Source organism: Balaenoptera physalus, assembly GCF_965194825.1.
Source record: "Balaenoptera physalus genome assembly, chromosome: X".
NCBI classification, from domain to species: Eukaryota; Metazoa; Chordata; class Mammalia; order Artiodactyla; family Balaenopteridae; genus Balaenoptera; species Balaenoptera physalus.
Window position 1 is genome coordinate 26,755,536 of NC_138903.1, and position 12,895 is coordinate 26,768,430.

The 12,895-nt window shown below is 37.9% G+C and overlaps 1 protein-coding gene across 1 annotated transcript in view; it reads left to right on the plus strand.

Annotated features, from left to right (window-relative positions):
* Positions 1–12,895, plus strand: part of IL1RAPL1 (interleukin 1 receptor accessory protein like 1) — a 916,526-nt gene that overhangs the window by 235,617 nt on the left and 668,014 nt on the right. Inside the window, exon 2 of the mRNA XM_082446519.1 lies at positions 2,523–11,909. Within this exon, the coding sequence (XP_082302645.1) occupies positions 11,770–11,909 (140 nt within the window). The 5' untranslated portion in view covers positions 2,523–11,769. The remainder of the gene's footprint in view (positions 1–2,522; positions 11,910–12,895) is intronic.

Sequence of the window (12,895 nt, forward strand, 5' to 3'; positions counted from 1 at the left end):
CCCTGTTCCTGGCTGTCTCCTTCCAATCCAGCCTTGGTATTGCCACTAGAGTGATCTTCCTAAAATGTAGATCAAATACCACTTCTTTGACGAAATTTTTCCACTTGCTCCATTGACTAGAGCAGTGGTTCTCAAAAGTGTCACCCCGGGGCTTTTTAGAAATGCAAATTCTTAGGTGCCAACCAACACCTTCTGAATCGGAAGCTCTGATGGTGAAGCGAAATTATCTGTCTTTTGACAGCTCCTCCAGATGATGCTGATGCACACTAACATTGGTAAACTACTGGGCTGAGTTCAATTTTCTTGGCCTGGTGTCTTGTCCATCCCGCTTTTCTGATCTCATTTTTACCTGGTTATGCTTTTCTCCTCACCCCATCCCACTGTTTTAGAACATTACCCTTTACTGTACTATCTAACTGGGATATCCCGTGGACTTGGAATTTTCTCTTCACAATTATCAAGTTTTTTTTTTTTTCACAATTATCAAGTTTTGAATTGAGATACGGTTGAAATTCCATCTCTTTCTTATATTCTTTTTGCTCTTCCCAGTTATATATTTCTCCTCCATTAGTTTACTTGAAAAGTAGAAAATAGTTCTGGGTTGAGATAGAACAAAACTTCTTGCTCTGTGTTTCCTCAGCAATGCTGTCTTTACTCATGGAATCTCTCCATTCTGCCTTGTGTTATATGTAGTTTTGTGTCTTCATTGCTGCAAACAATAGCCCACTTGGAATTGCTCTAAAATTTAAAGACTTTTATTACTTGTAAGCTTAAAAAATAGAATTTTATTCTGCTATATCCTCTAAAACAAAATGAAAGTAAATATGCACTTTAAACCTTGTTACTCTCTTAAGGATCAGTTTGCAGGGTGGGTATCCTGCCATCCAACAGGTCTTTCCTGTGAGGTGCCTCTAAAACGGGAAACAGATTAAATTTGATCTCTGTTTGGTTTGTTGCTCATCATGTTGATATTTAATCCAGTGTCCAACAAGTGTCCCAAAGGTATAAAATGCCTGAAGCTGGCAACACTTTTTGACCTATCTGTATGCACATACCCTTATCCGTTTCGTGGCCCAACTAGAGGGTTTTGTAGAGATACAAAAGTGAAATTAACCAAATCTTTCATTGAAGATGTATACAGAAGTGAATGGGTCCAATTATAATAGTGAATAAAATAGCTTGAAATAGAGCAAACTGTGTGTGATGAATTCAGTCAGAGGTTCAGAGTTGATACATAATGGCTATGACACCATTGCCATTCAGTTATCAGATAAGTGATGTTTCTTTTATTTTTATTAAAATAAATATGGCATTTGGATACTATTGTGGATTTTATTTTTTAAACTTTTATTTTATTTATTTTTTTATACAGCAGGTTCTTATTAGTTATCTATTTTATACATATTAGTGTATATATGTCAATTCCAATCTCCCAATTCATCCCCACCACCACCAACCGCCCGCTTTCCCCCCTTGGTGTCCATATGTTTGTTCTCTACATCTGTGTCTCTATTTCTGCCCTGCAAACCGGTTCATCTGTACCACTTTTCTAGATTCCACATAAATGCATTAATATACGATATTTGTTTTTCTCTTTCTGACTTACTCCACTCTGTATGACAGTCTCTAGGTCCATCCATGTCTCTACAAATGACCCAATTTCGTTCCTTTTTATGGCTGAGTAATATTCCATTGTATGTATATGTACCACATCTTCTTTATCCATTCGCCTGTCGATGGGCATTTAGGTTGCTTCCATGACCTGGCTGTCGTAAATAGTGCTGCAATGAACATTGGGGTGCATGTGTCTTTTTGAATTATGGTTTTCTCAGGGCATATGCCCAGTAGTGGGATTGCTGGATCATATGGTAATTCTGTTTTTAGTTTTTTAAGGAACCTCCATACTGTTTTCCATAGTGGCTGTATCAATTTACATTCCCACCAACAGGGCAAGAGGGTTCCCTTTTCTCCACACCGTCTCCAGCATTTTTTGATTGTAGATTTTCTGATGATGCCCATTCTAACCGGTGTGAGGTGATACCTCATTGTAGTTTCGATTTGCATTTCTCTAATAATTAGTGATGGTGATCAGCTTTTCATGTGCCTCTTGGCCATCTGTATGTCTTCTTTGGAGAAATGTCTATTTAAGTCTTCTGCCCATTTTTTGATTGGGTTGTTTGTTTTTTTTGATGTTGAGCTGCATGAGCTGTTTATATATTTTGGAGATTAATCCTTTGCCCATTTCTTTGTTTGCACATATTTTCTCCCATTCTGTGGGTTGTCTTTTTGTCTTTTTTATGGTTTCCTTTGCTGTGCAGAAGCTTTTAAGTTTCATTAGATCCCATTTGTTTATTTTTGCTTTTATTTCCATTATTCTAGGAGTTGGGTCAAAAAAGATCTTGCTGTGATTTATGTCAAAGAGTGTTCTTCTTATGTTTTCCTCTAAGAGTTTTATAGTGTCCGGTCTTACATTTAGGTCTTTAATCCATTTTGAGTTTATTTTTGTGTATGGTGTTAAGGAGTGTTCTAATTTCATTCTTTTACATGTAGCTGTCCAGTTTTCCCAGCACCACTTATTGAAGAGACTGTCTTTTCTCCATTTTATATCCTTGCCTCCTTTGTTGTAGATTAGTTGACCATAGGTGTGTGGGTTTATCTCTGGGCTTTCTATCCTGTTCCATTGATCTATGTTTCTGTTTTTGTGCCAGTACCATCCTGTCTTGATTACTGTAGCTTTGTAGTATAGTCTGAAGTCAGGGAGTCTGATTCCTCCAGCTCCGTTTTTTTCCCTCAAGATTGCTTTGGCTCTTCGGGGTCTTTTGTGTCTTCATAAAAATTTTAAGATTTTTTTTTGTTCTAGTTCTGTAAAAAAAAATGCCATTGGTAATTTGATAGGGATTGCACTGAATCTGTAGATTGCTTCGGGTAGTATAGACATTTTCACAATATTGAGTCTTCCAATCCAAGAACATGGTGTATCTCTCCATCTTTCATCAGTGTCTTATAGTTTTCTGGGTACGGGTCTTTCACCTCCTTAGGTAGGTTTATTCCTAGGTATTTTATTCTTTTTGTTGTAATGGTGAATGGGATTGTTTCTTTAATTTCTCTTTCTGATCTTTTGTTGTTAGTGTATAGGAATGCAAGCAATTTCTGTGCATTAATTTTGTATCCTGCAACATTACCAAATTCATTGATTAGCTCTAGTAGTTTTCTGGTAGCATCTTTAGGATTCTCCATGTTTAGTATCATGTCATCTGCAAACAGTGACAGTTTTACTTCTTCTTTTCCAATTTGTATTCCTTTTATTTCTTTGTCTTCTCTGATTGCCGTGGTTAGGACTTCCATGAGTGATGTTTCTGATGACGCTATATTTTTGTAATTTAAGACACCAAAGTTTGCAAACTATACTTGGTGCTCAGTTTAAGAAATAGTGCATAAGAGTTAATACAATCTTAGCACATGAAGTAAAAAGTGCACTTATTTAGGTGGCTATTGTGAAAGGAGGTTATGAGACAGTTTTTGAAAATCTCTTTAAAATTTTGTATAAAGCCTTTAAAAATGTATTATTTGATCCAGGAATTTTACTTCTGGAATTATTTCCTGAGGAAATTACACTTTTTTTTGAGGGGATGGTTGTGGAACATTGTATATAAAGTTATTTTATCACAGAATTATTTAGAACAGTCAAATCTAGGGGAAAAACTTAAGGTAGGCTAACAGCAGAAGGGCTAAGTAAATTATATGTAACACTATTATGGACTGTTATGTAGTTATTATAAAATGTTCAGTAAAACGTCATGATGTAACTTTTTATAGAATTATGATCTCAACTGAGAAAAGAAACTAAACAAAAGGATAGGTTATGAAACTATGAAACTACTACTCCTGTTGTTTCCTTTATTTTATTTTATTTTTTTATTTTTGGCTGCGTTGGGTCTTTGTTGCTGCACGTGGGCTTTCTCTAGTGGTGGCGAGCAGGGGCTACTCTTCGTTGTGGTGCGTGGGCTTCTCATTGCGGTGGCTTCTCTTGTCACGGAACACGGGCTCTAGGCGTGCGGGCGTCAGTAGTTGCCACACGCAGGCTCAGTAGTTGTGGCTCTTGGGCTCTAGAGCGCAGGCTCAGTAGTTGTGGCACGCAGGCTTAGTTCCTCCACAGCCTGTGGGATCTTCCCAGACCAGGGATCGAACCCGTGTCCCCTGCATTGGTGGGCGGATTCTTAACCACTGCGCCACCAGGGAAGTCCCCCCTTTTTTTATCGTAAGAATACAAACACTTTTAAGAATAAATCCTTACCAAGTGTGTGTTATGTAATGCATGGGGTTTTGTGTATTAGTATCTAGGATACCTGCTAGAATGTGGAGTCTAAGGTATGATGGAGGGGTAACTATACTACCAGGATCCTATTTGCCTTGGCATCACCTGTCTCCTGATAAAGAGGGAACCATATCTTAGAAGAAATTTGATAACACCTGAGCAAGGCCTGCACCCACCTGGAGATGACCTACATTGAGTACATGGCAGATGATAACTTCCAGGCTTTGTCAGATAAAGGGTATTCTAGAAACTGGATTCCTGATAATTGGCAGAGTCTCTTGAGTTAACCTCAGTTCTTACCACCCACACAGATCTCTCCAAAATATTTGAAAGAGCTCTTCCAAGATTGTCACATTGTATATATCTTTAAAGGCAAGAATCTGGCAATATTCCACATCAGATAAACATAATCCAGAAAGTAGAGATGAAGACAAAGTGTTGTGTGAACCAACATATACTGTAAACATTAACTTATGTCATATTTTGCTGTAATCATTGCTGCTGATAATTTGGGGGCACCTCTGTTTCCTCCTTGGAAGGATTCCAGCATCGCCAATTTTCATTTATGAAGTTCATATGTGGAAAGAGTAGCAGCTAGTGCAGACAAAGAGCAGAATTCACCTCATTGAAATCTAGCCTCAGCCTTTTTGTTCCATGTCTATGATAGCTGATGTGCGTGGCCTACACTCCCTAGCCACGGTCATGTCTCAAGTTTGGCTTTTCCAAGCACACTAGGGGTAGAGACAAATGATAGCAAAATGACAGATATTTATTTTTGATCATTGCAAGTTTTAAAAAAATATGAGTATATATATATATATATATATGCACACATTCAGGTCTATCTGTGAGTCATTTTAAAAATTCATTACATGTACACACTGCTGTATTTAAAATGGATAACCAACAGGGACCTACTGTATATATAGCACAGGGAACTCTGCTCAGTGTTATGTGGCAGCCTGGATGTGAGGTGAGTTTGGGGGAGAATGGATACATGTATATGTATGGCTGAGTCCCTTTGCTGTGCACCTGAAACTATCACAACATTGTTAATCAACTGTACTCCAATATAAAATAAAAAGTTAAAAAAATTCATTACATTTTCATTGCCTAAAGATTTTAAATGAAGAAATTAGAAAAACTTTTCACAGAGCCCACCCCTTGACATGAATGGTTGATTTTCTTGTTGAATGTGAAAGATATTTCAGTCTGTGACAAAAGATATGACTTGCAGAGTAAACTAACATCATTCCTCTTCCTTGATGCTTGTATTCAGTCGTTCACCTACTCCTGCCAATTTTACCTCCTAAATCTTCCCCGTTTCTCCTTCTCTACTACCACTGCCCAACTTCAGACCTTCAGTAACATCACTTTCCTGGCTAAAGCCTTCTACCTTATATGTCTACCTAAAATTTCAGTCAGCATAGCATATCTGAAAATATTAGACTGTCTCCATCATCTCCCTGACTGAAAGTCTGTGATATTTCCCCATCGCTTTCACAAAGAAGCCAAACATTTTTTACATCTTATAAAAATACCTCCACAGTCTGTCTTTGCCCACTTCTTTCCCTCCATCTCTTGCTATTTCCTGCTCTAAACTTGTTGTTTCTACACCACAAAGCCATTTGTAGTTCCTGCAGAACTCTGCTATCTCTTATTTCTGTGCCTTTGCTTTTGTGTTCACCTCCAAATTAAATATCTGTCTGCCAATTCTTTGAGTGGCTAACTTCTAACAGACATCTCAAATGTTTTCTCTTCATGGAACATATTCTTGACTAGCCCTATGCATTTCTTTATCATTGCATTTCCATTGTGCTTTCAGTTTCTGTCTGTCTCTTGGATTACACCGTGAGCTCCTTGAAAACAAGGGCTATGTCTTGTATGTTTTCATGTCTCCAGTCCCTAGGACAGAAACTGGAATGAAGGTAGTTCTTGCTACATGAATATATAAATCTGTGTTAGATCAGGTTTCCTACAACAGAGCCTAAGACAGGATTTTTGATGCACACCATTGATAGAGGGAGTGCTCTTCAGGGAAAACTTAAAAGGAAGGGAGGGAGGAAGGGAGGAAGGCAGGGCAGGAAAGAGGAGAGAGCTGAGTGAGGAGGTCACAGTTAACCTCTAAGCTCGGCCTGGTCCACACACGGAGGAGTTCTGGAACACGAACTGCACTGTACAATTGTCTCTACTTCAGGCAAAGGAACAGCCTTTTTTTTTTTTTTTTCTTTACACTCACATCAGTCAGTTATTGGCAGTAGGCAGACCCAAGAGGATGTAAACTTCCCACCAAGATGGTTCTTGTCAATCAAGGGTTATTTTCAAGAGAAGGAGACAATTGTGAACTGTTAGCAGGCAATACTCAAAGTTGCTGAAGAATGGATAGATCTGTTTAGTAAAGAGGATGGGGGGATCTGTATTACACTATCACAGATGCCTTAATTATTTTATCATTATTCCAATGTACCTACTCAAGTAGATACTTCAAGAGTAGTATAATTTGCCTTTTTATAGGTAAAGTCTTACATTTTCATATTAGGGTGCATTATATATGAGCTCTATGATTAGACTTTTTTTGTAAAGAATGAAACTTTCAAGCTTGTTACCATGACATATTTTGCACTCTTATATATGTAGTAATAGTGACCTAATCAACAATGCTTTCCCTAATCTCATTTTAATTAATTAATTTATTTACTTATTTTAATTTGGCCACACCGCGCTGCATGTGAGATCTTAGTTCCCCGACCAGGAATTGAACCCGAGGCCCCTGCATTGGAAGCGAGAGTCTTAACCACTGGACCGCGAGGGAAGTCCCTCATTTGAATATATTTACGTTATCCAATCTATGTAGCCTTTGTCCATGAAATAGTACATCAATATGGACTACTTGTAAAGGAATTAGTTCTGAATCTTAATTCCATCACCGTCTTCATATAATCTCCTACAATATTATGGGTGGTAACAAAAATAAATGAATATGGTGCTTCCTACTCCCACCCCCCAATGCAACTTCATGGCTTTATAAAGTCCCATTGACTGTGAAGGAGTATGTGCTGTATAGGAGACATCGAACTAGAGTATTTCCATGGAATCTTCTCATCAGGGAAAGAGAATACCAATAGCTAACTTTCTGAGAGAGGCTTACAGAAGGGTATTTTATTCTGAAAGACAGAAAAACCGATTAAATACTATTGTCCTGCAGAATTACCCAATGATAATTTAAAAATAATAAAGGTTACCTGGTAACTTACATAATGGAATTAACAGTGTCTAGAAATATGGAAATATGTTGGCTTGGAATGACTGTTTCCAAGCCAACAGAGCTTGTATACTGAAGTAAGGAAAAACTGAACATATCATTGGCAATTCTTGTCATCAAGAGTTAGGTTTTAAGTTATCACATTTTCTTTTAAGATTTGAGATGTCCCGCTGGACAAGATTAAGAAAAACATTCTTTGCAGCTATATAAGAAAAATGTCTTTATTCAAAGGAGATGCATACTGAAGTATTTTAGGAGTGAAATGTCATTATGTCTCTATTTTAATTTATTTTCAGATCATTTAGGAAAAAATTGTGATACATGCAGAGTGAGAACGTGTGCAAATGTGGTGAAATGTTAACAAAGGGAAAAAATAGCACTCCTCACTTATTTAATAAAATGCTTTAATTATTGAAAAAATATGTGTTCATTTATTTAAATGTGTTTATCAAAATAATTTGAAGATATCTTGAATTATTCCATATATTATTTGCCATCTTTCCCCAAAAAAGTATTACCATGTTAATAAATTTATAGTTTACTTTTGAACATCATACATTTAGTCTAATGGTAGTAAAACTTCCTAAGCCATAGATCCTACATTTTATTTCCATATTAAAATTAACATAAAGTGTCTCTGATATCCAAGGTGCTGGTATTTCTTAATTTCACCTCTGCCTTTTCCTCGGCATGTGAATCAGAGCTGTTTGAAACTTTTTTCCCAATAGATACTAAATAACTCTAATTTTCAGTAATATTTATGGTTTTCTTGCAACACTATTATCAGTAAGCATATTTTGAAAGTATGTAGTAATATCTCTATCTATCCCCCAAAACACAACTCTCCTTCTGTTCTCTTGATCTAATTTGTTACTAACTTTTTAGAAATTTGTAGGCTAAGTATTTTTGCTTTTAGCTTCAAGCATTTTGCTTTACCTTACAAATCTTTTGAGAGTTTGAATAATTTCATCTTACTGTTTATACTGCTACCTTGAAGGTGTACCAGCCTTTTGCACTGGCAGTGATAGCCTCTGTGACAGATGGCCTCAGTTACAATAACGTAATTCTAGAATTGTATTATAATTCATATCGTGGTAAAACGAGGTAATTTCATGCTTATTGCCAGAACTATAACTGTTTAAAATAAAATCCCACCTAGGATTCATTTCATGCAATGGGACAAATGTACAAAATTGTGTTGATAAATACTGCATGTAATTATGTAACCTTGACATCTCTGTTTGTGTACAGTTCTGTCATCCTATTTAGTGTGGTGAGCCAGCTCTGTGGCAGTCATTGGCAGGAGTGATGGTAATGACTTGGATGTTGATGTCCACCAAGCTTCCAGCACAGTTACTCTAGACAGTACCTCAATACGGCTCTTCATTAGGAATCTTAGACCAAAATTTGGTAGAAAAAGTAAACTAAATTAAAGAATGGTGTGAAATTTAAATTACCTTTATTAGGAAACAGAATACTATGGTGGTAGAGAGAATGAATTCTAGGGTCATATGTAGCTGGATGAGACTACCAGAACTTCCACATATGAGCTGGTGTTGAGTTTCTTCAATTGTAAATCTTGGCATTATTTTGTTTATTTACTCAAGAATTCATTCATTCATTCAGTCAGTCAGTCAATGTGTGTTGAGCTGGTTAGCGGGCACAGTTCTAGGCACTGAGGTTAAAGAAGTGAATTAGAAGGACCAAGTTCCTGACCTCAAGGGGCTTACATTCTGTTGGGGAGACAGAAAGCAAGCAAAAATTGGGTACATGATGTAACGTCAGATAGCAATGAGTCCTGTGAAAAAATATTAAAGAACAATCTGGGTCAAGTGACTAGGATAGGGAGGTGGTATTGCAGGCAGGGCAGTTAGAAAAGGACTCTTGGAGGAGGTGACATATGGAGGAAGGGAGGGAGGAAGCCATGCAGTTGATTGGTGACAAAAGTTCCATGTAGAGGGAACAATGAGTCCAAAGCCTGAATGGATGTTTTTGTGAAAGGAGAATGAAAATTTGTAAACTCAGCACATAATTAAGTGCTCATCAGATGTTACATAATATTTTAAGATAAGAAATTTGGATAATTCCATAATTATGTGTATTCTTTGCTCTAATATACATCTTCCTTTTCATTTTGATCATTTTCCTTCTTTTGAATTCTACATGAATTTTCCTGTTCTCAGATCCTTCAGGTTGCCCTCTTTTTAATCTCTAGTGAGTTCAACCCTGCTTGCAGTACTCAGATGCTACTGCTGTTAGAGGTCCTCTTTTCTTGGTTTTTGCCCTTTTGCTCAGCATTGGTGTACTGTGAGCTATGTCAGATTGATTATGTTGCTAGGGGTTGAGCAACTGCCCTCTCTAGGCAGGAAATCCACAACTTCTCCATGATAATAATGTGATGTACCTGCCCTGTGGTGACCTGTTGTTCAGTGTGTGTGTGTGTGTCTGTGTGTGTGTGTGTATGTAGGGGGGAGAGGTGATAAAAATGGTGCCAAGATGCCATTTGGAAGATGTACTTCCAGGAAACTCAGAAAATACAATTAGTTCCCATCCCATCAGCTCCATTTCCCACCATGGTTTCTACTTTACACTTCCCCTGATGCTCCCAGAGATCAGAGCAAAGTAACCATCTACCTGCGTCTCTGGCTGTGAATCACTACTAGAGCATGACCTGCTTTTGTTGTATTTCTTTCTGTCTTGTTTGGCTGTACAGCACTTATTCCTCATTTTATCAGTGTGGATCCAATCAGAGAGAAAAAAAATACACTAATTTGAACAAGGAAAGCTTATATAAAGATTTTTTCAATGTAATAGGTTATTGGAGTAATGAAGGATTGGCCAGTAAGAAGGAATGATGTATTAGTCTGCTCAGGCTGCCATAACAAAATACCAGAGACTGGGTGGCTTATACAACAGAAATTTACAGTTCTGGAGGCTGAGAAATTCAAGATCAAGGTGCTGGCTGATTTGGTTTCTGGTGAGGGCCCTCCTTCCTGCTTATAGACGCCCACCTTCTAGCAGTGTGCTCACGTGGCATCTTCTTTATAAGTACTCAGAAGGAGAAAGAGAAAGGTTGCAAGCTCTGGTGTCTCTTTTAAGAGCACTACTCTCTTCCTAAGGGTTCTGCCCTCATGGCCTCGTATAAACCTAATTATCTCCCAAAGGCCCCTCCTCCAAATACCATTACATTCAGGATTAAGCCTTCAGCATATGAATTTTAGGAGGACACAAACATTCAGTCTGTAACAAAAGATAACTGTAAAGAATAGAGGAATGGTTGCCATTACCCCTAACTGAGAGCACCCAAAGGAAAGCTCCCATCCTCCCATTCCCAGAGTGAGAGCCAAACCTTCCTGGGAAAATTCATGGCTTACTGAATGGCAGAAGTCACTGAGGTGGCACACTGGTAGAACTGGTTGGAAGTCTGCCCTCTGCAATTGGACAGGGACTTGCCTTCTAAAGTATCTGGGAAAGCTGTTCATGAGAAGGTGTCTCACCTGAGGATCTGCTAAAAAATTACCAAGCTGCTACCGTGTACTGCAGGACCTGCGTCCTGGAGAAGCACCCACTGCAGGAGCCACGTTCTGGAAAAGCCTTGCACACTGCAAGAGCCTTCCAAGCAAGCATGCTGGAACCAGGGAGCAAACCCTTTCCTTTCTCTCTCTCCAGAACACTTTACTAACAAAGCGTCAGTGCCAGCTAGCAAAGGAAAACTATTTCACAGGTCCAGATCCATTTTCAAAGAACAGGCAAACATGTGGATTTAGAATGAGAAGGCCATAAGCCAATAACCATGACACTGATTAAACTAAGAATAAATATCAGCAGAAGCAAACTAAGTGATGAATATATTGTTTCTTAGTAGGATAAATTACTTTTCAGTGCCCTTCTGAGTTTTATCCATTGCTGCATAGTCTGTGCCTAGAGAAGAATCTTGTCCAGTATAGATGCTCAATAAATATTGTTGGATGAATAAATGAATGAATGAACTAATTGCTTCCATTTTTCTCTAATGTTTTTTCTTTCTCTCTTTCTGTCTTTTTAAACTACAGCTGATGGATGCACAGATTGGTCTGTCGATATCAAGAAATACCAAGTTTTGGTGGGAGAGCCTGTTCGAATCAAATGTGCACTCTTTTATGGTTATATCAGAGCCAATTACTCCCTAGCCCAAAGTGCTGGACTCAGTTTGATGTGGTACAAAAGCTCTGGCCCCGGAGACTTTGAAGAGCCAATAGCCTTTGATGGAAGCAGAATGAGCAAGGAAGAGGACTCCATTTGGTTCCGGCCAACATTACTGCAGGACAGTGGTCTTTACGCCTGTGTCATCAGGTATCCTCTTAATTTTGTTACTGTTGAATCAATTATATCACATGTTGCTTTCTTATACCTAAATTTTGCTGCTATCCCTTTCACCTCAAGGTATGGTCTCAATATTTGTGTGTGTTGCTGCTTTCTAAAATTTAGAATCTAAATCGTAAAAAGTTGGCATTGGAATTTATATTGAGACATTATCTCTGGCTTATGGAGAAAAGAGATACCATCTGGGTATCTACTTATGTTGCCAGAAATTACTAAAGACTATGAAATAAAATTTATAGAGGAGGTGAAATGTTGCAAATAAAATGTAAGCAAAGACTTGCAGAAAGGATGCATAGTTTATTGCTAAATGGGTTGTAACATTTTGTTATTGCCCTTCACAGACAGATAGAGCACAGATACCTCTGGTTCAAACACATCTGCAAAGATGATTTAGGTTACGTGTATGTGCACAGGAAGAGGAAAGCAGCCTTGCCATGTTAGGGAATGCAAAGGCTATGTTCCAGATCATTTTATTGACTAAAAATGCTGAGTCAATACAAAAATATTTTGGGTCCCTCAGGGCCAATGCAAAAGTTAATAACAAAGCCTGTGCCCTTAATCCACAAAGAAACCCATCACACATCTACATATCTTTGTCTGCTTTTGGAAGAGATATATGTACTTTGCTTAATGATAATGCGTTGAGACAATATCCATGTATCACATTAGCAGTTAAAAGGCTCAGTTTAAGCATTTAGCCCTTCATGGACTGTGAATGACTGTGGATGTCATTAGACTATAAGAACATTGGCAAAGCAGGGTATAGGCGTATAGAGGGTGTGTTTAAATCTATTTCTTTGTGTCCGTATTTCGACTTATATATAAAGCCAAATCTAAAGCAGTTGATTCTCAATTTGGAGAAAGTCTCAGAATCACCTAGTGTCTTTTTCAAATCAAAATTCGACTTCCACTTCTGAAATTCTCATTAGCAGCTATTACTCCTCTATCATAAGGTT